The sequence below is a fragment of the Melopsittacus undulatus genome, chromosome 6, assembly GCF_012275295.1.
Source record: "Melopsittacus undulatus isolate bMelUnd1 chromosome 6, bMelUnd1.mat.Z, whole genome shotgun sequence".
NCBI lineage: Eukaryota > Metazoa > Chordata > Aves > Psittaciformes > Psittaculidae > Melopsittacus > Melopsittacus undulatus.
Window position 1 is genome coordinate 46,378,974 of NC_047532.1, and position 27,588 is coordinate 46,406,561.

At 50.2% G+C, this 27,588-nt stretch overlaps 1 protein-coding gene across 4 annotated transcripts in view; it reads right to left on the reverse strand.

The window, feature by feature from the left end:
• Window positions 1–328: 328 nt before the first annotated feature.
• DVL3 (dishevelled segment polarity protein 3) overlaps window positions 329–27,588 on the reverse strand; it is a 38,408-nt gene continuing 11,148 nt past the window's right edge. Inside the window, exons 2-17 of one of the 4 annotated variants that reach the window (XM_034063488.1) lie at window positions 17,909–17,978; window positions 14,290–14,411; window positions 13,799–13,905; window positions 13,081–13,216; window positions 12,725–12,818; window positions 12,256–12,325; window positions 11,822–11,961; window positions 11,552–11,628; window positions 11,052–11,119; window positions 10,639–10,689; window positions 10,367–10,516; window positions 9,410–9,541; window positions 9,004–9,171; window positions 8,174–8,386; window positions 7,624–7,894; window positions 329–658 (exon numbers count right to left, since the gene is read on the reverse strand). In XM_034063488.1, the coding sequence (XP_033919379.1) occupies window positions 505–658; window positions 7,624–7,894; window positions 8,174–8,386; window positions 9,004–9,171; window positions 9,410–9,541; window positions 10,367–10,516; window positions 10,639–10,689; window positions 11,052–11,119; window positions 11,552–11,628; window positions 11,822–11,961; window positions 12,256–12,325; window positions 12,725–12,818; window positions 13,081–13,216; window positions 13,799–13,905; window positions 14,290–14,411; window positions 17,909–17,978 (2,023 nt within the window). In that variant the 3' untranslated portion in view covers window positions 329–504. Of the gene's footprint in view, window positions 659–2,747; window positions 7,895–8,173; window positions 8,387–9,003; window positions 9,172–9,409; window positions 9,542–10,366; window positions 10,517–10,638; window positions 10,690–11,051; window positions 11,120–11,551; window positions 11,629–11,821; window positions 11,962–12,255; window positions 12,326–12,724; window positions 12,819–13,080; window positions 13,217–13,798; window positions 13,906–14,289; window positions 14,412–17,499; window positions 17,569–17,908; window positions 17,979–27,588 lie in introns of those variants that run through there. The other 3 variants (XM_034063487.1, XM_031043052.2, XM_034063489.1) reach the window with 3 other exon arrangements.

Genomic DNA, 27,588 nt, shown 5'->3' on the forward strand with positions numbered 1-27,588 from the left:
GTGTCCTGTCGGGCCATGCCACGCTCCAGCTCTCCCCCCCACGGGCGGCAGGCTCAGAGAAAGTCAAACACCCCGTAATTCTTTGCTGCTTGACAGAAGAAACACAAAAGGGTGAAAAGAAAGAAGAGATGTTTAGGGTGGGAAGACCGAGGCAGCAGCGACACACGGGCAAGCAGCACAGGGCGCTGGGACGGATGCGGATTAATGGCGTTAGGGAGGACAGCAGGAGGGAATTACCATCGGCAATACACAAGTCTGGTGGCAGGAGGGGCTGCGGCACCCAGCAGGCCTGCCAGGCCCGCCCACCCCGCTCAAGGTGGGATTAGAATCAAGGTTTAGTTCATTTATTTCTTTTCTTTTCTTGGTAACGAAAAGGAATAAAGGGAAAAACCAAACAAAACCAAACCAAAAAACCAAGGGGTGAAGCCAGGGCTGGTCCTAGGAGACAAACGACGGGGATGGAAGGGGGAAAGGAGGGCAGCAGACGGACAAGGGACGGGCGCTTCACATTACATCCACAAAGAACTCACTGGGGTTGCCCATAGCCATTCGGAAGGACTGTCTACTGGCTGTCAGTTCAGGGGGCACAGAGGCCAGGTCACGGCCTGGCGGTGCCCCAGGGGGCCCCATGGCTGAAGGTGGTGGAGGCATCAGCAACATGGGGGGGCTGAAGAGAGGGGGGAGGCCGGGCGGCCCATACAACAGATGTGATACTGAATTAGACAAGTATTCCATTGTGTATAGAGACATAATCATGGACAAGGCTGCAGGGACTCTCAAGATAAGGAAGCAACAAGAGGAACAGATGTCTTCCTTTAAATGGATGTGGGCCTCCCTCCTTTTGATAAGGCCTGAGAAACAGGTAAACAGCTGCAAGAGAAAACAGCTAAAGAAACCTCTCAGGGTCACACATTTGCCCAAACAAGAATTTACAGTTAATTGGTGAGATTAAACAAGTATTCCAACGTTCTTCAATAATGGATTTCTACAAAATGGTAAAATGAGTGTGGGTATTTCTCTCCAGATCACCACCACAACCCCCAAAGACCACTCCTTGAATTCACAGTGCCTGTGCTGCAGCCTTCTCTGCCCAGATTACCATATGCAATGAGTAATGGGATTTGGGTGGGCACTTTGCAGAATGTAGGTAGAACAGAGCAAAGGGAACAAGGGTGGGGGCCAGATTCGGGCTCTGAGGGGGAAGGAAGCCACTATGCTGGAAGTGAAAGCTTTAGCCCCATCGCGAGGCGAACAAGGAGAGGTGCTCCCCTAAACATTCAAGATCCCTTACACCAGGGAGTAGGGGTGAAGGACTGGTGACTATCAAGGTGCCGTTTTATATGTCAGATTTACGAACCTGTAAAACGTTAACCAGGACCTATAGGGAAGATCCTGAGAAAGTCTCTTAAGTAATGGAGGCGATTATTAGAACAGAAGTTCCAGATTGGAATCATTTACAGGTAATACTCGATACTTTAGTGATGTAGCTGCTGGCAAAAGCCAGGCAGAAAGAATCCTTTTGCAGGGGGCCCAGCAGGGGTCAGTGGACGATAACTTTCCTTCCCCCGACCCTAAGTGGAATCCAAATATTCAGGCCTAGAGGTATTTATTAACCTGGTACCAACAGCTGAGTTTGGAATGAAACGTGATTCCTAAAGCAAAGAATTATATCAAGCAGTACAGGGGAAAGGGAATAGACTGATTTTCAGTCTGTTTTTTACTAAAGACATATGGCAACAGCTAGAAAGTATACTGCTTTGGAGCCTGAAAAAGATGATGCAGCACAGTTATCTTGTATTTTTATTGGACAATCAAATCCAGACATTAAATGCCAGCTGCAAAAGCTGGAAGGGACAGATTCTTGGTCTGTCTGTGAAGTGCTGGAGACCACCTGGAAAGCATACAATAAGAGAGAGGATGTTGAAAAGGGAAAGGAAGGAAAAGTGTCAGGAAGGAAAACTGTTAGCTGTAGCTATCACACAGGAAACCAGGAAAGGTGGAAACAGCCCAGCAGGGAAGGGTCAGAGGGAAGTATTATGTGAAATGTTTGTGAACAGACTGCATGAATTCACTTAGAGAAGGATCAGTGTGCAATCTGTAAACAGAAGGAATGCCCTCACAGTAAAAATAGATACCAAGGATTTAGTGAAATGTCCAGCCAGGTGGCAAAAACGATGATTTTAGATGAAGACTAAGGAGGAGTGGGGGAAGATTCAAACCCCTCCCCAAAAGAGCCCTCCCTTAGGCTGGGAAATGAAAAGGTAAAATTCCTTGTAGATACAGCAGCTACCTATTCTGTTATGAATACTTGGCAAAGGACAATGAAGCAAACAAACAGCTTCAGTCATTGGCACCATAGGGCAGAAAGAAAACTGACCTTTCTTTCAACCTCTGAAATAGGCAAACAGATGTTGACCTATCAATTTCCTTACATGAGTGAATGCCCTCTGCCATTATTGGATAGGGATATACTGAGTAAATTACACACACAAATTATGTTTAAGGAAATTAAAATCCAGATACATATCCCTGAGGAAAAGGCTGTGGAGGCCCAAGTTTGTATGTTACAGAAACTAGCCACTGAGCTGGATATATCAGAAGAAGTGGAGAACGCAGTCCCTCCATGGGTATTGACTCCTGGGCTGATCACAAAATGTGGAACCAGTAACTATTCATCTGAAACCAAACACCAGGCTGGTAAGACAGAAACAATATCCTATAAAACTGGAAGCAAGGAAAGGACTAGAGCCTTTAATAGAAAATTTTATTGAGTACTTTGGGACAAAAATTGACTGTATTTGTACCTCACATGGTAACAACCGTCCTGGAACAGAAAAGCAGACATTGGCTTTCCCCAAGCAGGCCGTGCTTTTGGAACAGAAGGATGCAGAATTGAAAGTAACTAGCCTCTTGAACCCAGCAGTGTTTTTGACAACCGATCCAGAAGCAGGAGAGCTCACAACGGTTTACAGACTATTGAGTGCAGGTATATTCCACTAAAACCAACCTACAAGATACCTCCCCCCCTCCAGAGAACATGGACTGGGAGCTGTTTGTGGGTAGTAGCAGCTTCGTGAAAAATGGAAATCAGAAAGCAGGATATGCTGTGGTAACCCAACATGAGGTCACAGAGGGCAAAGCCCTGGTCCCCAACACATCAGTGCAGAAAGCCAAGCTGATCACACTACTGAGAGCTCTGGAACTGTCAAAAGGTAAAACCATTCACATGTAGACAGAGTCAAAATTTGCTCTTTGTTCATGCCCATTGGGCCATATGGAAGGAAAGGGGATTGTTAATTTCTCAGTGGTTCCCTATAATATGGACAAATAATATAGGATTTGCTAAAATAAGTCCAGCTACCCCAGAAAGGCACAATAATGCGTTGCAAGGCATATCAATTAGGTAATACTCCAGTGAATAATGGCAACTGCCTTGCTGACAAAACAGGCAAAGAAGCTGCCAGCAGGGACCGTTGATTAATATTGCCTCATAAGTATCAGTGCTTGCATAATGAAGTTCCAAGATACCAGAGGATGAGAAACTGGCAAGTCTATTAGAAGCCAAGAAGAACAATGAAGGATGGTGAGTTATACCAAACAGGCTAGTAATAATTCCTCAGCCTCATACAAGAAAAACAGCTGAGGAAAAACACCAGGCAACTCACTGGGGAACAGAATCAATGACCGAGGCTTTAAAACTCCAAGTTGTGAGTGTGTGAATGGTGAGAATTAGAAAAAGTCTTGTAAAGAAGTGTGAACTTTGTTTATGAAACAATTCTTACCATGCTAAAAGACAGCCACCTGGAATAACAAAGAAAGGCAATAGTCCGGGATACTACAGTCAAGTAGATTTTACAGAGCTGCTGTGGCAAAACAGGCGCAGGTATATATTGGAACTAGTAGATGTGTTTTCTGGTTGGCTGGAGGCTTTCCCCTGTCACACCGATCAGGTCAGGGAAGTAATAAAAATGTTATTAAAATAAATAATTCCAAGGTTTGGGGTACCTATAGCAATGGCATCTGACTGCGTTTCACATTTCATTGCCAAAGTTGTACAAAATCTGTCCAAGGTAATAGGGATAAAGTGAGATTTGCATACCCCTTGGAGAACCCAGTCTAGTGGAAAAGTAGAAAGAATTAGAGTTTAAGGAAACAGATTAGTAAGATTTGCCAGGAATCTTATCTAAAATGGCCAGTTGTGTTACCTCTGGCATGATTAAGAGTTAGAGTCAGACTGGTGTCAAAAGAAAAATTAAGGCCATATGAAATATTATATGGGCAATCACACCAAATCACAGAAAGTAAATTAACAGATTATTGGAGATCAGTATCTAACAGAATACATTACGTCCCCATAGAAGGTGTTGTCCTCTCTCCACAAGTATATTGCACTGGTGGCACCCATGATTTTGGACATTACTGCTCATAAATAGCAGCCATGAGACTGCATTTATGTCAAAACTTGGACCAAAGAACCCCTTCAAGAAATCAGAAGGGGCCATACCTGGTATTGCTGACAACAAACACTGACATCAAAGTGCAGGGAGTAGACACATGGGTTCATTACAGTTGGGTCGAACCCTCATTGACACCAGAATGGGCTGCCAAAGCCACAGGACCAACATACCTAAAGCAGACCAGATACTGACTGGGATCCCTTAATTTCTATTTGCAGAGGACTGTTCAGTGGGCCAACCAAGAGAGAACTTCATCCTGAAATTGCTACAGGGGGGTAGGAAAATGCATTATTTAACTAGAGAGACTGTTCACCTATCTTTCATGCTGCAGGAGAACCTATCCCATGGGGTATCATTCCCTTAAATCTCTCATAGACTTAAGTCATAGATCTAAGTCTTAGAGCATTTTGAAAATTTGACTAAAACACTGGAAGCAGCAAATGCATCCTACTTCCGGACAAACAACAAAGCTGTAGACTAACAGGCAGTGACATATTCTATCGAAAATAACTGGTTAAACAAAATTTTGCAATCCTTTGGAGCATGGTCCCTAAAGGAATGGTTCACTATCCTACTATGATAATAGTCACAATTTTAATAGTCAGTGTTTGTACAGGATGTGCAAAGAGGGGAACAGAAAAATAGTTGTGGAAGTAATTCGAGGCATAGCTAATACTTCCAAAGGAGGGAACTGATACCTAATTAAACAAGCGTTCTGTTGTGTATAGAGACATAATCATGGACAAGGCTGCAGGGACTCTCAAGATAAGGAAGCAACAAGAGGAACAGATGTCTTCCTTTAAACGGATGTGGGCCTCCCTCCTTTCAATAAGGCCTGAGAAACAGGTAAACAGCTGCAAGAGAAAACAGCTAAAGAAACCTCTCAGGGTCACAAATTTGCTCAAACACGAACTTACAGTTAACTGGTGAGACTAAACAAGTATTCCAATGCCCTTCAATAACGGATTTCCACAAAGGAGTAAAATGAGTGTGGGTATTTCACTCAAAACAGCCCCCAAAGACCACTCCTAGAATTCACAAGCACCTGCGCCACAGCCTTATCTACCCAGATTATCATATGCAATGAGTAATGGGAATTGGGTGGGCACTCTGAAAAATGATGATGAATAAATATATATATAATAATTTATGTAAGCTGTGAACTGTCCCTTCTCGGTGTGAACGATAGGCGGAGTGATCCCCTCTGTACCGTAACGTCAGCTTTCTAAACTGCCCTCCTAGACGGAGAGGTTATTTTCCCGGATTTCAGCGATGGATGGATGGTAGAGCACAACTCCAGGTAGGATTACAGGCTTTAGGGGTCACAGAAAGATGAACTGATGGCACGTGAGAGTTGGCAGAGGTGTTACGGGCACAACACAGACCCCCAAGGAGTAAAACACATTTAATCTCCAGCATCTAAAAACCGCACACACAGGAAGGACAAACAGAGGCAACACCTGCAGAGAAAGCAACAGCGCGGCAGCAGGAGAGGGCGCCGGGCACCAGCACCAGCAGGGTGAAGGGTGTCTATACTGTACCGTGCTTGGCCCTAGACATGGGAAGGGGGCTGCTCCCACCCAGGGCATATCTATTGAGTACCCAGAAGAGGAAGAAAAGGGAGGGAGCACTGGAGCAAACGGATTCAAGTGTCCCAGCATATCTGCAGGGCCTGAGGTCAGAGGTACAGCCCAAGCTGCTGCCTCCCTCCCTGGAGAGCTTGTGCTGCAACCAGGAACAATTCACAGTCTGGAACGAGCCAGGCCATCCCAGCTCAGTCCCAGAGACTTATCCCTCCCGACAGCCAGGCCAACAGCACACATGGTACTGAGAAACAGGGGAGGAAGACTAATATACTTCAGAGGGTACATACAGGGAACATTCACTGTTTCCCAAAGCATGACAGCAAAACAGCTGTGCCCCTCTCATCTTCTATGTCCATGCTGGCCCCTAAAGATGTCACATTGCTCAACAGCAGGAAGAAGGCCACAGCTGTAACTGCAAGCCCCACGCATTGGACAGCCCCTACAAACGGGACAGGCAGCAGCGTGTCACAGTCAGGAGGGCAAAGAGCGGCCAGGGGGAGCAGAACTCTGCCCTTGAACCACTCCAAGTAGCCAAGGGCAAGTGTAGGGCCCTGAGTTGTGCAGGACTGTGCACAGGCACCAACCACAGCTCCAGGCTGAATGCAGAGCTACAACCTCAAGACAGGAGCAAGGTGAAAGAGGGTCCTGCAATGAGGCTGGGCCAGGCTTGGACCTGCCCCAACGTGTGGGCAAGAGAAGGAAGGCAAGAAGGAAGCAGCAGCATCTCCCCACTGCCCGAAGGCACCGAAGCCCTGCAACATTCATGCATTAGCTGAAAGGCAACTACGAGGGGATTTGACACGCATGTGGAAAGCTGGTCCCTGCTCCCCTCACAGGGCTGCAGGAAGGGCAGGGTGTCTTCGCAAGGGGGAGGAAAGAAGCCATCTTCAGCGCCACACGTGCCCAGCGCCCCTGCAGCTCCGTGTCCTGTCGGGCCATGCCACGCTCCAGCTCTCCCCCCCACGGGCGGCAGGCTCAGAGAAAGTCAAACACCCCGTAATTCTTTGCTGCTTGACAGAAGAAACACAAAAGGGTGAAAAGAAAGAAGAGATGTTTAGGGTGGGAAGACCGAGGCAGCAGCGACACACGGGCAAGCAGCACAGGGCGCTGGGACGGATGCGGATTAATGGCGTTAGGGAGGACAGCAGGAGGGAATTACCATCGGCAATACACAAGTCTGGTGGCAGGAGGGGCTGCGGCACCCAGCAGGCCTGCCAGGCCCGCCCACCCCGCTCAAGGTGGGATTAGAATCAAGGTTTAGTTCATTTATTTCTTTTCTTTTCTTGGTAACGAAAAGGAATAAAGGGAAAAACCAAACAAAACCAAACCAAAAAACCAAGGGGTGAAGCCAGGGCTGGTCCTAGGAGACAAACGACGGGGATGGAAGGGGGAAAGGAGGGCAGCAGACGGACAAGGGACGGGCGCTTCACATTACATCCACAAAGAACTCACTGGGGTTGCCCATAGCCATTCGGAAGGACTGTCTACTGGCTGTCAGTTCAGGGGGCACAGAGGCCAGGTCACGGCCTGGCGGTGCCCCAGGGGGCCCCATGGCTGAAGGTGGTGGAGGCATCAGCAACATGGGGGGGCTGAAGAGAGGGGGGAGGCCGGGCGGCCCATATGACTGCTGGCTGTGGTGGCTGCGAATGCTGTGAGCCAGTGAGTGCTGGCTGCGCTGGCTGTGCTGGCTGGCTGGCACCGAGCGCTCGCTGGCAGCACGCTCACGCCGCATGCTGCTCCTCGTGGTGTGGTCCGACTCACTCCCACTGCCGCCTGACTTTGACTCCCCGGTTTTCTCTCTCTCCTTCCTTCTCTCACTGCCACTGCGATTGGAACCGCTGCTTCGGCTCCCTGCAATGAGCACAAGGCAAAGTTAGGTGACAGCTCAGACAAGCCAGGAAGAAAGGATGCTCCTCTAGTCAAGAGAGGACTAGAGCATGCTGCAGCACAGCTATGCACCAGAACAGTCCATGCTCTCAGTTTCTTTTCAGCTCCAAGTTCTACGACCAGTCTGAGAAGACTTTTGCCATATGGCCTTGCTTAAGCAAGGTCTTGCCTTTTCCTGCTGCTTCCCTGTACTGAACAGGGCATCTGCCCACCTGCAGGTATATTTTAGCTCTTTTCTCTCACCTTCACTGTGCTGGCTGCCTGCACTGCCCCCTCCGTAGCTGTATCCTGGATCAGGGAAGCCGGGGTGGGGGTTGTATGGATGAGGAGGTGGATACTGATACGGGAAAGCCATAGGCCAGGGTGCGGCTCCTGGGTGGGGGAGTGGAGCCAAAGTGTCCTGATCAGAGGCACCGCTGGACCCATCATGATTGTGAAGAGACAGATTAGCCATGTCTGCAAGAAAGCAGAGAAAAGCTGTTAATCCAAGCAGAAAGAAAACCACATGTAATCAAGAAATTCCCTGTCCATTCTTGTTGGTGGACATGGAGGGGGTCCACGAGGAGACACAAGAAGTTGGCACTCTCCCTGCTTGTCAGTGTATCCATTTGTGCTTCCTGGCTGAACAACAACCAGGCTGTGCAAGTCCAAGCTGCCAGTATAACACAGAGACCAGCTTGGTGGGAAAGGACCACATCAGAGCTACAGCTCACCCTGTCAATTACTTCCTCCATCCCTCTTAGTTAAGCAGAACCCAGCTGTCTGAACATGACCCCGTTGCCACCATTGGAAGTTCAGAGCCTGAAGACAGTTGGTACAGACTAAGACTGCTAGGGCTGCGTGGGAGAAAAGATCACATTGTGGGTGACACTGTCAACGCTGCTTCCAACTTCACCACTGCAGCAGCGTGACAAAGAAGCTGGGATATTCTTTATCACTCTCTAATAGTGTCTGTAGAACAAGGGGCCCAGCCTGATGGCAACAGCTGTAGCTATGTCCTCATTGTGTCAACAGGGCTCTGCAGGACCTCTACCCCCCCATCCTCTCCCTCCCACCCATGCCAAGTGTCATACTTCCACAGAGGTCCCCGAAGATGTAATAGCACTGCTCTGAGAAGGTGATCTTGTTGACGGTATGTCGGATATAGCCAGCCTTCAGCAGATAGCTGGCATATTTGCGGGATTCACGACGGTCTGTAAAGCCCTCCACATGGTGATAGAGCCAATCCACCACATCCGAACCTGCCACCAAACACTGAGTCAAATACAGCAAGAGAAAGACAGTGGCCCTTGAGGCAGCAGGCCGCACTGGAACCAAGACAAAGTGGGCCAGAAGTTGAAAAGAGACTGCACAGCCTTTTTGTGACTTGCCTGGTCAACAGTTAGTTTATGGTGACAGTGATGCTCCCTTAGCATCTGCTTCGAAAACAGGCCACCCATTCCCCAGTCCCAGCCTTGGCTGTAGGCAGCAGTCTCTTACCAATGAAGGCATTGGGGATGGTGATCTTCAGCCACATGCGGTCACGCACCTCCAGGCCTGACTCTGGTGATGCCATGGCTTTGACAATGGTGGCCATGTCACTGTGGATGGACAGGTGAAAGTCGTCGAGGCCTGTGGTGTGGATGAAGGAAGGGAGGCAGAGATGAGAGAGGACAGAAAAGACAACAGGGCTGCATGGAAGCATCACATAAAGGAGGAATGGGCTAGGGAACAATACACTGTGAAGAGCCTTGAGGCACATGCTGTATAACTCCCCTTCAAGTCTTCCACTGTTATCCTTCACATTAGCCATTTCCTTTTGTGCAGAACTCAGGCCAGAGTCTCCTTCCTTCCAGACAGTCCCAAGCAGCTGAGATACAAAGGCTGCCAGCTGAGCCCACACCACACAGCAAGAGAATTCTCTGTTCCTCACAAACAACAAACTCCTGGCTTTTTGCCCCATCTGAGCTTCCCAGACCTTACTTCAGGGCTCTCTATACCAAAATTGCCAGAGATCTTCAGAAAAGACCAGAAGAGCCCAGTGTTCAGCAGGACCCTGCCACACTGCAAATCTCTTTGCCCCTCCATCTTGCCCTATCTGCAGCCTGGAAGGGCAACTGCTCCAGGGACAAGCTGAATCCCTCTGACCTCACACTCATAGCTGCTAACCCCTGACTGCTTTGAGCCTTTCTTCTGCACCTGCCACAGCTCCCAGACTATATACAACCTCTTCTACTCTCCATACACAGAAGGCTGAAAAATGTGGTATTAATTCACACAGGCAGAACTCCACTGATCCAAGCACCTGTCTGGTGAGAGCTGCCTCCCTCCTAGTCCCTTGGCAGGGCAGATCTTGCCTGACCCAGCTGTCCCCAAGCAGATGTATTGCTCCCTTTACGGCACAGTGGAGACGAGGAAGCTGTGCAGTGGGTGGAGCAGAGAGGCACAGGGACTTACGTTCGGTCTCTGGTATGGAGCTGGTGATGGAGGAGCTGGTGGAAGTGATTGTGCTCATGGATGGACTCATACCGTACGCTGGGTAGGTGCCGGTCATCGCTGCTGTGTGAGACACCCAGGCTGCCGGGTCAATGGGCCGAATGGGCTCACCTGCATTGAAGAAAGAGTCAGTCAGCAGCTATAAGAAATTATCACTTTATCAAATCAGCCTCTGGGGAGGGACAGGGACTCAAGCACAGCCCATTCTATTCCCAGCATCTGCCGGGACTCACCCGGATCGGAGCATGGAGAGTCTGGCCCAGCCCAGATCCGCTGGGGAGCAACTGGGAGAGAAAGAAGAGAGGGAGGGTCAGCAGGACAGGTGCAGAGGGAGAGATCCCCCTATGGCTCAAGGCAGGGGTTTCTCTTTCCTCTGGCGCCCCGAGCAAGTGACCCCCCTGCCCCAGTGAAACGCGTCCCCAGCGTGATGTGGGAAGGAGGGCTGGGCTTATGGGCATTTTGGCCTGAGAACAGGACATAGCAGCCTCCTAAATAGGAGAGCTGAAAACCCACCAAACCCCAATTCAGTGCCACATGGAGTCACACACACAGGGGAGGAACAAAACAACAACCAATTAAGTGCTTAAGGCAGGGCTCTCACATGAGCTGGGCACCAGCATTAAGGGTGGGTCAGCTATCCACTTACTCCTGGGTAACGAGAAGCAGCCACGGGGGCTGGGGTCCCAGCACTTGGCCACCGTCAGGGTGATGGGCCTGCAACAAAAAGGCAAGCATTAGAACAAGAGCCCTGTGGCACAAACCTCAGTGTGATGGGTGGATGCTGTATGCTGGCTCTCTCCTGCAAGACAGGGAGAAGCTGTCAGAAAAGTGCCCTTGTCCCCTCCAGCTCTGAATCTCTTTAGCAGTATGGACAAAATGATGCAACACTGCTGAGGTTTGATGATGCCCCTAGTGACACTGTATCCCCACAAAAAAAGAGGGGCACAGACCCCAGTTCACCACCATTCTGTTGGCTGCAATTCTTGCTCTGGGCATGAAAACCCAGAAATCAAAGCAACACCAAAAATGTTAAGTTCTGAGCTTCTGCAGAGTCACTGGCAGAGGTGACTGGAAGACATGACTCGCACACCCCAAGCACACACTGTATAGCTGCCCATGGAAATAAGAAACACCCCAAATACTTACCCTGGCTTGTGCACAATCTCCCTCAGCACCCGCACAGCATCATCGTTGCTCATGTTCTCAAAGTTGATGTCATTTACCTGCAAACAACAAAGAGGTGAGTCCCTGAGATGTGATCAGAGGCTGAGCTCCCCACTCAGCTCAGCAGTGACTCAGCTTCCCCCTTCCAAGCACAGCTTCCTGGGTTTAGCCTGCCAAACTGTGCAGAGAGGCTTCTGGGTCTTTTCTTATTGTTTTCCCAGGCCCAGAGATGGTATTGTGGGTGTGAAGTACCTGCAACAGCATGTCTCCTGGCTCAATCCTGCCATCAGCTGCCACAGCGCCACCCTTCATGATAGAGCCAATATAAATGCCTCCATCTCCATGCACATTGCTTTGTCCCACAATAGAAATGCCCAGAAAGTTGTATTTCTCTGCAGGGATGGAAAAAGAAAGAAGTAAGACACCATCAAGCAGAAGGCACAAGTAGCCCTAACCTCAGACAACCCACATGCTAATGCTGGTCGTTTGTGCCACTGTCCCAGAGAAATGTCCCGGGAGAAAGAAACTCTTGAGAGAACAGTGCTTCAAGACAAGCCACTTTCCTACAGAATCCATCTCCTCACCCCTCCCTGGCATGCATTCTCTTTGAGTCCTACTGACCTCCCTCTTCACCACCCAGCCTTGCTCTGTAAGGATTGCAGGGTCCACACACAGCCCCCACTCACCCATGTTCAGTGTGACTGTGATGATGTTCAGGGACATGGTGGAGTCTGTGATACTGCTGAAGGACGATGACTGCAAAACATAAGCGAAACACGAGATGACCTCCTGTGCCTCAGTAACTTTCCCAGTGCCCCAGCTCCCTCCACTCTGTGCTCTGACACTCCCTGCAGCACCACAGACATCACCCACAATTCCAGCCTTATGCTGGAAGCTTTACAGAGCCACAGGGCATCAGCCACTGTCCTTATGACCTCTGCAAAGCCAGGACGAGATTTGCGGTCCCACATTTGAAGGCTACATTGGCCTGGGAAAGGTTTACAGCACTTCATCAGGTCTCAGCACTTGGACACTACCTGTCCCCATCTGTGCTTACAGCAAACACAATGGAATCCCTGAAGCACTGAGTGGATTCACCAGCCAGTCCACCTTGCCCTGCACTGCCCTTCCCCAGAATACCCAGCCCCTCAATACCCGCTCAATGCGTGGAGCCTTCTGTTTTCGCCGGCGTCGCTTGTGTCTCCTCATTAGACGAGAAGCACTGCTTTGCTCTGTCGAACTGCTAAACCTAGAGGCAAAAGCAAGAGTCAGATCTGCTGCTGCCAGGGTTGTGGCTCTGACAGCAGGAGAGCCACAGAAATGGCACAGGGAATAGAGGACTGCAGGGGGAGAACATGTCTGTAGAGGACAGACAATAGCAGAGGGGGCTGCTGGGTGAGACTTGAGCAAGGACCCTGAAGCCCAGGATTACTGTGCTCTACAAGGACACATCTCTCTGTGCTGGGAGGCAGTGGGAAGGCAGTGCTCCTCCAGGACCCAAGCTCTCCTACCTGCTGGTGGAGTCATCTTCATCTGAATCGAAGAAGCTGGTGGTCTCCAGCTCACTGCTCATGAGTGTGGAGGAGCTCTCGTACCCGCCCAGGTCTCGGCGCCGTTCTCCCTTTACAGTCCCATTCACCCTTGGTGCTATGAAAAGACAAGACACTGTGTGCTTAAGACAGGCCACAGGGAAACCACTTCTCCTACACAAGGCTCATAGCAACCTTCTCAACATGACTCTGTTCATCAGAAAATCTCATCTAGAGCCAGCCAGATCTGAGTCTTCTGAGTCCACCATGGGATCAGATCCATCTTCTGTGGAATACCTCTTCTATCACTACAGAATGGGCAAGGCGCTGACGGGTCACTTAGGAACAATGCTGCTAAACTCATGGAAGACTTGCATCTGGTTCCTTGCAGAGCAAGTTGCAGCATGGAGTGGCAAAGCTACAGCACACTGCTTTTCAGCCAAGAAGGACTGAGGCACTGCTGCCTCCTGTTCTTGAGGCTGGTATAGGACACATCTCCTTTGCTCCCAGAGGTTTCAGCACAACGCTCTGACACAAGATACGTGTTAAGTTTCTGCCTCCAGTGTGAGGCTATGGCCTCAGATCACTGAACAGTCCTTCTAAGCTGGGATGGTTCTGCAGAGCAGAGAACACTGTCCCACGGCTGAAGCCATGACCTAGCCATGCCCTGCAGAGCTCTTCCTGTGTTACCAACACTCACCGTGCTCAGGCCCATCTGTCCGACGGGGTCGTTCCCTTTGGGATGACACCACTGAGTCCGTCTCTGTCTCATTGTCCAAATTTTCTCTACTTCCCCCAGTGTTAGGGCTGCAACAAGACAAAAGGAACAAATATGTTCATCAGGAACAAACAGGCTCTCTACCTCTGTGCTGGCCAGCACTTATCCTCCAGCCATCAGCCAACTGCTTCTTGAGACAGGAGCAGAAATGGTGGGGAACAACCACAGCACATCTATGAGTTCAGGGCAAGGGAAGGGAGGAAGCTGTGCAACCTCTTTGCCAACTTCCCTGCACTATTTTCAGCATGTCCTTACTTGCTGAATAACAAAGCTCCACTTCAAATCTGCTCCCAGCCCCATCCTCCTCCCCTCTAGCTGCCAATTTGGGTAGGAGGGTTCCAGACTCTGGTCTGGATTTAGAGCAGTCACTTTTGAGTTCCCCAGAAACCAGGATAGATGTCCAGGTAACTTACTGGAAAGAGGGAGGCCTGGAGTCTCCAATTCCTCCTGTGCGTTCCATAGAAGGTGGCAGCTCTGTCTGGTTATCAGCACAGACTGAGCCAGCATCTGAATGGGAACCCTCTGCAGACACCAGCTGGAAGAATCAGAGATGGACAATGAAATGGCTGAGGCACTGAGAAAACATTTACAGGAGTGGCCAAACGAGCTGGCCAAAAGCCTGCCTGGCCCAAGATCTCCTCTCTGACAGCAGACAACAGCAGATGCCCAGGAGCAGGTATGGAACAGGCCAAGCATGTAGCAACATTCCCCCTCAATGCTATCCCAGACACCAGCTATTTGTGGCTCAGGAATTCCTGACCCAGCAGTGAATCCGGGTGGCTGACAGCCCTGCTTGGAGACTGACATCACTGCACACTCATACCACACAATTTTCCTACTCAGGTAAACTTTAGCACACGTCCTGTAGGAAGGGATGGACTTCCCTAGTTGTTCTTACATCAAAAGAGGCAGCTACCAGTCGCTCCTTTTCTCAATTTTACCAGCTCAGGACTAAGACAGGCTCTGAAACAGACCCAACATTTTCTGGCTTCCACACATACTTCACAAATATTCAGGTCTTGCCCAGTTAATTGTCTTGGGCACAACCTCCAGCCAACCTCTGGGAGACTCAACAGTTTCCCCAGTGCAGAAATTCAAGGGTCAAACCCCAGGAACTTTTTATACCAGCCATGCATTGGTACAGCCCAGGCACACCTACATCTGTGCCTCTGTATCCAAGATAAGCCACCAGCTTCAGGGCTCAAGGAATGAGGTGGAGCCTCTTCCGGGAAGAATGGGCTCACCAGTGGGATGAAACAGAGAGTAGCTCAAAGGAGCCCAATGGAAAGTGGTTTCACCAACATCGCTCCCTATCCAGGTCTGCTTTCTCCCCACTTCCAACAAGCTTCCACATCTGCCCCATGCCTGTCCCTTGCACAGCGTGGACAAGTAGGAGGGTTGATTCTCTCGCAGTGTCAGGGAGGAACCACAGGGCCCAGTGCCCCACAGGAAAGAGGCTGTGGGTCAGCCTGCAGCCAGTCCAGGGAGGTGAGGACACCAGGACAGAGGTGAAGTCTCAGCCTGTGCACCCAAACCAACTGCCAAGCCATTAGCCATCACAGGAGAGGTCAAATCTATCAGAGGTGGAGAATGGCGCACTGTGGGTCAGGACAGAAGGATCACGAAACACAGGCTGGAAAGGAGCTGAATGCTGCACAAACCATAACACCGAGTACAAATGCAGAGGTAGCTCAACTGCTTGCTGGTGAGGTGACCACACCTGCATGGAGACAGAAGCAGATGCTAAGCCAGGTGCTGGAGACACAGCCCTTTTACACAAGTGCTTCCCAGCATCATTGGGATGAACCCACCTTCAAGAACTGTGGAAAACATTATAAAGGGAGGTGTATGTGTACCTCACAAGCCATCATTAGGGCAAGGGGAGAGAGGTCTGCTGCCAGGGGGCACTGGGAACAGAGACAGAGATGCAGCTGGGGCAAGGAAGACAGAGAACAGCCCTGAAAAACCCACAGCCAATGAAGCAGACAGGGCAGAGGGCACCCTGGGGTGTCTAAAGCTGCAGAGCCCGTCCCACAAGCCCCAGGACAAGCCCAACAGCTCCTGCTCTCGCAACTGTCTAACCAGCTCCTGTCTCACACTTGCTGGGTTTCCCTCCCTCCAGAAAGCCCAAGGCACATGCACAGCTCTGCTTCCAGCACCTTCGTGGTGACTTATCTTCCCAAGACACATCCCACTCCCTGAGGGTGACATCCCTGCTCTGGCAGCCATTGCCTGTGAGCAGAGGGGAGAAGAGATGCTGGCCAGGACTGTCCAGGGAAAAGACATAATGCTCTATGCTTGAAGAATTCAAGGCAAACCCATGAAAATAGATCTGGACAGAGTAAACTAGCCATAGGCAGCTGTCAAACAGCAGTGAGGAGGAAAGGAGAGGGGGGCTCTTGAGCAGAGGGACTCATGCTGCCTTCCTCTAAGACCTCTGGGGCTGAGATTTCCTCCAGGGAAAGCTTTGATAAGCACCCTGCTCTTTTCCTGCCTCTTGCATTGTCAGGAAATAGGGATTTGCATCCAAGCTCATGTCCTTCCCTGTAGCTAAAATTAGTACCAAGTCCCTAAAATAGCCTCATCCCAGCCTGTCTGGCAGAAGTAGCAAGGCAAGTGTCCCCCTTTACTCCTCAGCCCCCGAACCACCCATGGACAAGGAGACTATCAGCGGAGATAGAAAAAGGGATCATTTGCTGTACATAAAGGTCTCCGAGACTGTTGTCAGCCTTCATGCATAAGAGCCAGTACCAGTCAGTGCTAACTCAAGGCATAAGCTCCCCACAAGGAGCCAGCATACCAGAGCAGCAGCATGGTACCCTGGTCACACCAGACAGCCACAACAGAGCTGTGCCACCCACACGGAGCAACCAGAGAGCCGCTATAAGGAAAGCCAGCAGCTACATGGATGCATGGACCACAAGGAAAAGCACACCAGGTGAAAAAAGAGCAATGGAAAGGGCTCAGAGACTTTGAAACTCCCCATAAGGCAGGTGGGGAAAAAAAAGCATAGAAAAGGGAAAGGTGGGGAAATGCATCAGAGCACATGGAGCAGCAGTGGGGATGGAGGCTGTTTTCAGAAGGACCTGATAACCACTAGGAGGGCAGCAGGCATCCACTTGCCAGGGCTATGGCTCTTTGTGCGGAGCCACAGCACTCTCATCTCCCGGGCACCCAGGCAGAAAAACCACCCTGTGTGCTGCCAGCACCCCAGTAGGAGCCTGAGCAGCAGCAGGGCACCCAGCCATTTGGTCCCATCAAGCCTGCCCTCTCTCCTGAAACACAGTCACTTCATGGCTCCCCATTTGGGGCCTAGCTGTTTGCTGCAGTGCTAGAAGCATTAGGTCTGACTCAGCCAGATTTGCTGAGGATTTTCACTGTTTAGGGGGTTATTCGCAGTCTCCTGTTTCTTCTCCTGGTGTACATACATGCTTCCCCATCAGCACAAACTGCAGCTCCACAGAAGGGGAAAAGGGATAATGGACTATGGAGAATGAATACCCTCTCCCCCCGCAAACAGAGGATCCCCTTGGGGGCAGAGGGAGGCATGCAGGCAGGGGACAGAGCATGTGCATGGCATGGCACAGAGGGAGAAGCTTGACCTGCAGCTGCCCAGGCAGTACCTTTAGTCTTCAGGGCAGTCAAATCCAGTCCGCTTCACCAGCACTAAAGTCACTTAAGCCCTTTGCGCCAGTCACCGGAGCAGAACTTTTCTTGGAAAGCTGACCCTGCCATAGGGGCACATGGGTTACACTGCAGACAGGCTGGGACCACCACCTCTGCCAACCATTGGTTACCATGAGCTCTCCACAGAGGCATCCTGCATCTCCCCTGGCATGGGGGACCCAGCACCATGCAGCCCCTCTCCAGATGAGGGACTGGAGCACGGTAATCCAGCTTATCAGCTTCATTAGCACTCAGCACACCGACAGTATGTAGCAGTCCCCGTGCCTCACTTGGCACTGTGCAAACGAACAGTGGTTTTCAGAGGAGAAACAGGCAGTGAGATACTGAAGCAACGGACTTGCTTACCCAAGACACTACCCGGCCGTTGAAGCAGGGAAGCTTGGCATTGTCATCAGAGATCTCTTCTTTCACCACCCTGTAGAGGGGAGAGGAAGCAGTCAGAGCTGGGTCCAGGACTTAAGAAAAGGAGACTTTCCCAGGCAGGTGTTTGCACCCAACAACAGGCAGCCCAGGCTTTGAGATTGGGTAGGTAAAGAAACAGCAGCTGCCTCCTGCAGTTAGGCTACAGCTTTCTATGCCCACAGCTATGACTGGCAGGCTGGAGAGAAGATGAGGGAGAAACAGGCTCTCCCATTTGCATCCAGCTGTTTAATCCCCCAGTTCACATTTTAATCAATAAAGAAAAAAAAATCAGAGCATATCACAGAATCATAGCATCATTTAGGTTGAAAAATACCTTTAAGACCACCACCAAGTCCAACTGTCAACACAGCACTGCCAAGTCCACCACTAAACCATGACCCGCAGTGCCATACTCGTATGTCTTTTAAATATCTCTACGGATGGTGACTCCACCACCCCCCTGGACAGCCTGTTCCAGTGCTTGGCAACCATTTCAGTAAAGGAATTTTTCCTAACATCCGATCTAAAGCTTCTCTGGTTTAACTTACATTAATTTCTCTTGCACTACTGCTTGAGAGAAGAGACTGACACCTACCTTGTTACAACCTCCTGTCAGGTAGCTGTAGAGAGCAATAACATTCCCCCTGAGGCTCCCTTTTCTCCAGGCTGAACACCCCCAGTTCCCTCAGCTGCTCCTCATCACTCTTGCTCTCCAGACCCTTCACCAGCTTTGTTGCCCTTCTTTGGACCCACCTCCAGCACCTCAATGTCTGTCTTATAGGAAGGGGCTCAGAACTGAGCACAGTATTTGAGGTGCAGCCTCACCAGTGCCAAGTACAGGGGGATGATCACTGCTCTGGCCCTGATGGCCACACGGTTTCTGATACAGCCCAGGATGCCATTGGCTTTCTTGGCTGCCTGGGCACAAGCTGGCTCATGTTCAGTTGTCAGTCAGCACCCCAAGGTCCTTTTCCATCAAGCAGCTTTCCAGTCACTCATCCAAGCCTGCAGCGTTACATGGGGTTGAGACCCCATTGGTGTGACCCAGAGGCAAGACCCAGCTCTTTGCCTTGTTGAACCTCATACCACTGGCCACAGCCCATTGATCCAGCCTGCCCTGATCCCTCTGGCAGAGCCTTCCTACCCCCCAGCAGATCAACACTCCCACCTAGCTTGGTGTCATCTGCAGATTTACTGAGGATGCACTCAATTCCCTCATCCAGATCAGTACAGATATTAAACAGAACTGGCCCAAGTGCTGAGTGGTGGGAACACCACTTGTGATTGGCCACCAACTGGATTTAACTCCATTCACCACCACTGTTTGAGCTCGGTGATCCAGCTGGTTTTTACTCAGAGAACAGTACATCCAGCCAAGCCATGAGCAGCCAGTTTCTCCAGGAGAGTACTAAGAGGAATAACGTCAAAGACTTCATTAAAGTGCAGGTAGATAACATCCACAGCCTTTCACTTACCTACTAAGCAGGTCACAGTGTCTAGAAGGAAATCAGGTTAGTCAAGCAGGACCTTTCATAAGCCTTTCATAAACCTATGCTGACTGGGCCTCATCATCTGGTTGCCCTGCACATACCCCATGAAGGCACTCAAGATGATCTGTGCCATAACCCTCCCCAGCACTGAGGTCAGACAGACAGGCCTGTAGTTCCCTGGATCCTCCTTCCAGTACTTGTAGCCAGGCATCACATCTGCTAACTTCCAGTCAGCTGTGACCTCCCCACCCTGCCAGGACTGCTGATATGTGAGAGGAAGTGGCTTGGTGAGCACTTCTGCCAACTTCCATAGTACCCTTGTCTGGATCCCATCTGGCCCCATAGACTTGTGTGTATCTAAGTGGTATAGCAGCTCACTGCATTTCCCCTTGGATTACAGGGGCTTCATTCTTCTTCCTGTCCCTGTCTCCATCTCCCAGTTCAGGAGAATCTAAAACTCTATCATTTTGTCATCGCTGTGCGCAAGATGGCCTCAAACCACCACATCACCCGTAAGTCTTCTGCTCACAAACAACAGGTCCAGTTGGCATCTTCCCTAGTTGATGCCCTCGCCAGCTGTGTCAGGAAGTTATCTTCCACACACTCCAGGAACTTCCCAGACTATTTTCTCTCTGCTGTACTGCATTTCCAGCAGACATATTTCTACCAGTTTGCATCTCTCTAAATAAATACATAATTTAAACCTCTCTATAATGATCTGAAGGAATCACAACCTATGCCAGAGATTTCTAATAGACAAAAGTGCAAGACATTAAACATACTACTTCCCAAATGTTACTGTTGCTTTTTAATCACCTACATAATATTTCAACATCACTTTAAGCTTTACAGTTGTGCCAGAATGTTATGTTCCTGCATTACACAAACAGCTACATTTTTATCAGTCTTCATAATAGAGGGACTACTGATAATTTTCCCTCCCAACACTAAAAACATCATTTTTCTTTAGAGAGAAGTTTTATTCTATTTTACATATCACTGGCACCATATAACTTCCACACTGAGTATGCTATCAAAACAAGTTGTTAATTCACTGGATTCAATTAATACCATCTTTGATAAATCAAATTTAATGGTAAAATAGTTTTAACAAACTCATTTTCTGTTCTACTCAATGACATTTTAAATACTCTTTTTTAAACCAAAATATCTTACAAGTAGCTTGTGATATTAATTTCCCCTTACAAGCTATACCTATGGTAGCCTGCCATCTACTGCACTTTAAAAAAAACAATGTAATAATGAAACAGTGAATAATTTATTTTTTTTGGGGGGTGGGGAGGGGAGGGAGAGAATCCAACAAAGAACAAAACAAACATGAAACCAAGGGAGGTCATACATTAAGAAGTAGCAGCTTATAAGTAATTAAGAGTACACAGAGGTGGGGTCCCATCAACAGCTCTGAAGGGTCCCCAGACCAGTCCCCAACTCACAAAGAATTGAAGAGGATGCAAGCATGGGATGTGGAGCTGTGACCCACTGCCCCAGACTGCTGGGCTGTCCAGGCACTGCCATCTAGTCCCAGCACGCTGGGGCTTGGAGAAACAGGTACTCCATACTACCTGATGTGCCAACAGCTGCCCAAACTGCCACCGAGAACTGGGCAGCGAGACTTGCCAACACTCGCAAGGCATCAGCAAAAGGCAAATGAACAGGGTCCGGAGACCAGAGCCCAGGAAGCAGGCTCGCTCCACCCTGCCAACCACACTGGTTGCTCCAGTGTCTTGCACACTCAGCAAAGGGCTGTCCCGTGGGGTGAAAGGCAGCATGTTGCCATGTCTTTGCTGGCAGCTGGCATTCACAGTCCCTGCCCAGACTAGAGAGCCAGTAAAGGGGCTGAACAAATGCTGTCCTTCCCTGGCATGGCAGAGATGAGGACGTCACAGTCCAAGCAGTCTAATCCACTCCGAAGATGTTCGTTAATTCCTCCTGCACAGATGGAGAAGCAGGAAAGGAGCAATGAGGATGGATCAAAACCATGCTGGCTTAATGCTTCTTCAGTATGCCTTATGCCAGCTTCTGCTCAAAGTCCCTGCAGCCCGAGCTGAGTGTCAAACATGGGCTGTCCTCCCAGGACCTGTCCTCTTTGATGATTATCTCAACCCTTTCCAATGCAGGCAAGTTTCTGTCTCCTCACTTCTAAGTGCACGCACACCCCCTGGCCTGACTGCACTAGCATCCATTCATGCTGTCGCCAGCAGCCTGGACTTCATCCAATTCCTAGAGAGAATTTCAGGCAGAGCCAATTTTCAGTGCTGCATGCTGCCTGCTCAGGGTCACAGAGACCTGCCTGTGGGTGAAGGGACAGGGTGATATATTTGCAGGGTCAGGGTGGCCAACCACTAAGCACAAATGAACTATTCCACTCTCAGTGGGGACAGAGGAAACCAACCCCCAAGATCCCCCCCCCTCAACTGCAATACCTGGTGCAGAACAAGCTCTCTCTGTGCTGAGAGCAGGTCCCTCGTCACTCCTATCACCCCACTGCTGTCCCAGACATCCCAGGGGTCAGCTCCACCCCAGAGCAGTTCACTCCCTCCTTCCCCAGCCACTACATTATTTACCAGTATTTATCACCCAGATGTCAAAGCATAATAGGTTATATATTTAGACTCTACAGAGCAAAAACTGATAGTGCTGGAGTCAGGCACAAGCAGAGCAGGAATATCTCTGCAGCCCTGCTCACGTCTGCCACCCCTCATCCTGCCCCAGCTATTCATGCCCTGCATTCCTCTCCAGCCTCAGCCTCAACCCTGAGCTGCAGCCTCGCTCCCCCACCTCTCACCACTCTCTTCAAGTCACACTTCTCACACGAACGAGACCGCAGGTTCACGTCAGAAGCTGCCAACTGAGCAGCCTCTGGGGGAGCTGTGAGCAGTGCCACGTTTCTCCTCCGCGGATGCATGGGGAGGCAGCCATGAGAGGGAATTGCCCCATGGATGTGCTGGCAGGGAAAACCATCCTGCGAACGTGCTGGGAAGAGCCCCAGCTGATGGGGTTTGAACCCGGGAATCCCAAAACAGCAGACACAGAAGGAGCTCAGGCTCTCTCAATTTTCTAAACACCTTTCCTTTCGGCAGGAGCCACCACAGCCCAGGGAAAACATCTGCCCAGGCCTGATTTCAAAGGGACTACTTTTAGTTTACTGTTCACCAGGGCAGCCCAGTTTCAGATTTTCCCCATGTTTTGAGTCCTGCTGGGGGCTGGGCACAACACGCCCAAGAACAGGGGCCAAGAAAAACCCTGCTATGGAGAGGCAGCCCATGCCTTGCCCAGGTGAGCCTGGGTCCAGCTCTCTCGGTGCTGCCACCCCACATGCAGAATCACCCAGCAGACCAGGTGCTGGCAGGCCCCTGTCCCATCCTCGAGGCAGGCAGACATGCTGAGACCAAGCTGCAGGCTCAGTGCCTGGCCCGCAGGCCCAGCGCTCCCCAGCATTCATCTGCCTTGAATTTTCCAACAAAGAGACCTGCGGGAGGGAGGGAGGAGGGAGGGTTACAGGGGAGGCAGGCCGAGAGGGTGGATGATTCAACCGCTATCCCCAGCGACTGGCCGAGCTGGGGGGAGGAGGAGGGGACGAGGCTCTGGCTGCCGCAGGAGCCCAGCTGCCAGGGCTGACACAAGCAGCACATCTGCTCCCCTGCAACTGGGGGAGGGGAAGGGGCAGCAGGGAGGAAAGCGGGAGGAAACCCAGCTCACACCCTGGCTCCATCCCTACCCTCCCACCAGTTTCTCTGGAAGAGCCAGCAGACACTCTCCGCACGGCCTGGGAAGATGCCATGCTCCCAGCTTCCCTCCTGCTCCCTGCCGGCAGGAGCAGCTGGCAGCCCGGAACAAGAATGCAGAGGCGGCCGAGGCACAGGCAGGGAGACGCTGCCTTCTCCAGGGAGCCCCAACCCAGCTTCAGGAAATTAGAGGGTATTTTATATCACAGAGTCATGTCCTAGGAATGAGGGAAGGTGGGGAAACAAGACTGTGCACAGGACAGAAAGGAGGCTATAAACCCCAAGCCTTGGAGACGGCTGTGCTGTGTCAGAGAGCCCGGGATGCACAGACGCTACCAGCGCAGCTGCTGTGCTCCCAACCCCCCCGTTTTCCCCCGGTGGCTTCCAGCCCGGGTGAGGCTGCAGATACAAGGGAGTTTTTAGCTTCAGCCAGCTCTGGTCTCTCCCGAGTGGGACCTGCTCACTACAGTGAGGTCCCAGCAAAGAACTCGGATGGAGTAACACAAGCCCAGTGAAAGAAGAAATGCAAGAGGCACAGACAAAGGCCCAGGCAGGAGGATTTGAATCTCAGCTCTGGATTCAGGCTGGAGCTCCGAAGAGATTGCTGCCCATCTCTGTCGGTCCCGCCCCCAACTTTATCTATCTAAGGGCTTACAAGGGGGAGGATACTCGGAGAGCAGCATTCACGTGATGTGGCAGGGATGAGAAAAGCTGGATCTGGCACTGGGGGATCAGTACCAAGCAAGAAGGTGAGGGAAGGGGACCCATCAAGGATATTAGCTCCATCAAGGATATTAGCTCGATACCCAGGATGAAAAGGAGTCAGTTACTAAATGAGATGCAAAGATTGAGAAGACAACTGAGCAGAGACAATTACATGCTAAAAAGATACAAAGCCAGTAGAGAGCAGATTAATAAATGGTCTTTTCCTCCATTTAGTTCAATTATTAAGAAATCTTTACAGAACAACATTTTTTTTCCAACACTGTAAAACCCAGAAATTCAATATCGAACTTAATCTTTCTATTATAACCTCCTAAAAGTGCACAGATTAGGTAGGTCATTCTTCTGACCTTAGCCTCTTATCTCTTACAGCCTTGCAAATGAAGGAAACAAGCAAACAGAAACCATCAGGAGACTTTTTACCCAAAGGCACAATCTTCAGGGATTTTCACACCAGAAACGTGATCTCATTTTCATGACCTGTAGTACACTCCCCTTAGGGCAGGGATGTTTTGTCTCCAAATGATCATATAGATTAATAATGCTGCATAGCAAAAGGAAGCACCTTCATGTGTTACTATCCCAATGTGAGCATCTCTTAGTTCTAGAGCAAAATCTTCCTCTCTTCTGCAAGAACAAATGCTGAGGCCACAGGGATGAACTCTGCAGCCATTTCACCAGAAGAGAAAATTGGACAAGGCGGTTCCCCAACATAGCTGGGATTTCAGATGGGAATTACTTGTCTGTTAAGCCCAGATAGGACACGTGTGCTTCCCATGTGGATACAATCCCCCCAAGTGCTACAGGCCCAACCAGAAAACACACATGCCAGCAATCATACATGTATCAGCGAGACCATGGGCTTTGCAGGCGAACAGCATGCATCAAACAGGATTAGAGGATTTGAGCTGTCTGTCTCAGTAAGCCAGGGCATTCTTTGTGTCTTCCTCAGTGTATTTTTAGCTTCTGTGTGACAAGAAATACAGAGGATACAAATAGCACGGTGCTCTAGGGTGAGAAGATCTCTGGGAGTGTGAACAGAGACCATCACTCTCCCATTTAATTTCACTCCCAAGCCCCCAGATGGGGTATTCTCCACTGCCCCTCTATGCTACAGCACGGGATAGAAAGGGAAACACAGATTTGTAGGTAGTTTAGCTCCGTCAGACCCTGCTCCCAGAGGAGCTGTTGTCCTCCCATCTGTCCCTGCACCTCGTGTGAACATGTGCTCCCTCACAGTACTGTCTTCACCTGCAGTGTAAGTACAAACCAGCTGTCCTGATAACACAAAAACACAGCTCTCTGCATCTGAGCAGGAGAGGCCACTTCTGTTCTCCTAACAGATCAAGGGAGCTTTACAAGGACTGCTTGGCAAGAAGGTCACCCTATTTCAGGCTACTAACAGCTCTCCTCACAGTGGGGGGTCATAGTGTCCATGAATGAAAGCACAGGAACATCTTTCATTTTCAGGCTGCAATCTCTACAACGTCCCCCAACAGTGCTCACCACGGCCACCTCACAGCCTTCCCATGCACCCCACAGTGTGCTGTGTTTTCACCTCCAAGATCACTCAACCAGCAGCTGAACGGACATCTAAAATGGCTACTGTTTTCCCCAAGAACCCCTCATCAGCACATTTGCAATCACTCCACTGGACATACACCAGGACAACCACAGTCTCCCTGCCCAGAAGATGCTTGGCTCTGTAGACCTGTGCTCAGTCCTATAGGTATCTCTGGGTGGGAGATGCCAAAGGACAAACTTCTAATCCTTCTAGTCCAAAAGAATCGCATTTAGAAATGAGCCACCCAACATCACAGGCCTGCCCGGGTGCAGCACTTATCAAAGCAAAGCTGCAGACTTTGATTCCGAAGCCAGCCCAAGAGCTGTGGCAGCCCCTCCCATCCTGATCACTGAGTGACCATCTGGCTGAAGCACTGCTCTGCAAACAAGCCCAACAGGCCTGTCCTCCGACCCATGGGAGGAGGAAACTGCACCAGGACTGCAGGCACCTCCACACTAATTAATGCTGCCCTGCTCAAGCGATGCTTCCAACCACCAGAAGGACATTTAGAGACATCATCAAAGGAAGCATTCTCCAGGCCCCCAAAGGTTCAGTGACACTTTAAGTCTCTTTGAATTGAAAATCAGGACAAACGGGAACTCCCAGTAGAAGCCCAGCCTTACCAAGAAGCTTATGGGTGAAGAGTCTGTGACTCACAGGGAATACCCTGCAACTCTCCACAGAAGTAAATTACCTCTTTCTAGGCTGGCTAGAAAAGGAACAGCCCTTGCAACGCCCAGAGACCTCATACAAGCAGTTGCAATAGTTAAAACAACAGCATGAAGCTGTAAAGGGCTCCAAGGTCTGCTGGGGAGACAGTGCGATGTTGATGCATACACAACAGCCAAGCGAGAGAGAGGGCCATGATTTCCATGAAGGCTCTGCATTTACCATGAGGAGGGTAGGACCAGGTCTTCCTTTTCTGGCCCTCAGCTGAGGGACGCCAAGTCTGTCCTGCTTTTCCTTAACAGCAAGCAAGGCTCCTGCCAAGAAAGCACTGCTGCTGTGGAATGTGCTGGGCCAGCAGTACAGCTCATTCCTGGAAAAGCATCAACTCAGCGGGAGAGCAAAGAGAGGAGAAGAGGGGGAAAATGGGAAGAGGGGGAGGGTGGGAAACAAAGTCTGAAAGCCTGGACTTCCACACCTGGGGAAGCAGGGAGCCGCCGCAGAGCAGTCTGCTCGCCAGCACCCCCTTGTCCCCAGCTGCCAGCACAGCAGCACTGCTCTTCAGCCCTCTGCTTTTGGTGCACCTTTCTGCTGGCCAACCTCCTACAGAAGTCTGGGAAGGCACCTACCAAGGTGATGTCTGCGGGGATTAGGAATAAGGTTTGTTTCCTCCACCACATTAACAGTTAATTTGTACTTAACGACATATATCCACCAGGAAAAGACAAAGCAGCCTCCACACATGTCCTACCCTCAAGACACTGACCAGCTCACATTACGCTCTCCTAGCACAAACATTGATAGAGTCTCCCAAGGAAACCATTCCAATCTCCTAGCTGGTGGGAAGGGGCCTTAAAGAATAACAGGCTCTAAATGACTGCACCTACTCTTCACATTCAGCTGGGCTACCATCAGCAACATCTCTGCTAACTCGATCTGCAAAACATAGAGAACCTATAAAGCCAACAGGGAGTTAACAAAGCTCAAAACTAAGTTCTGCCACAAAACATTTGCCAAAGACAATGAAAAGGACTCGCACAAAGAAAGAGCATTTCAGAGTCACAACAGTCGCATGTTGGCAAACAAAGAACTTTGCCCCTAATCCCAGCCTATTGCAGCACTTCGAAAAAGGGGCAAACAGTGATACTATGTCCCTGTGCTCCTAAAATTCAGGATGCAGCAGACAGCATAAGGGGCCCGAATGCTGACAAGAACAACTTCTGACCACTGCAAGGACAGCACTTTGGGCTCTGGATAAATTCTGGTGCAACCAGAAATATTCATTCTCCGAAAACAGGTGGCAAGCCAGGAAGAACTTATCAGCTCCATAGGTCTACTAGTAGACAAAACCAAACAAAGGCAAAGGAAAGACCATTTCACCTGATCTCCTGCTTTGGATGGTGTCAGAAAATGGCACAAGAAAGCTCTGTACAG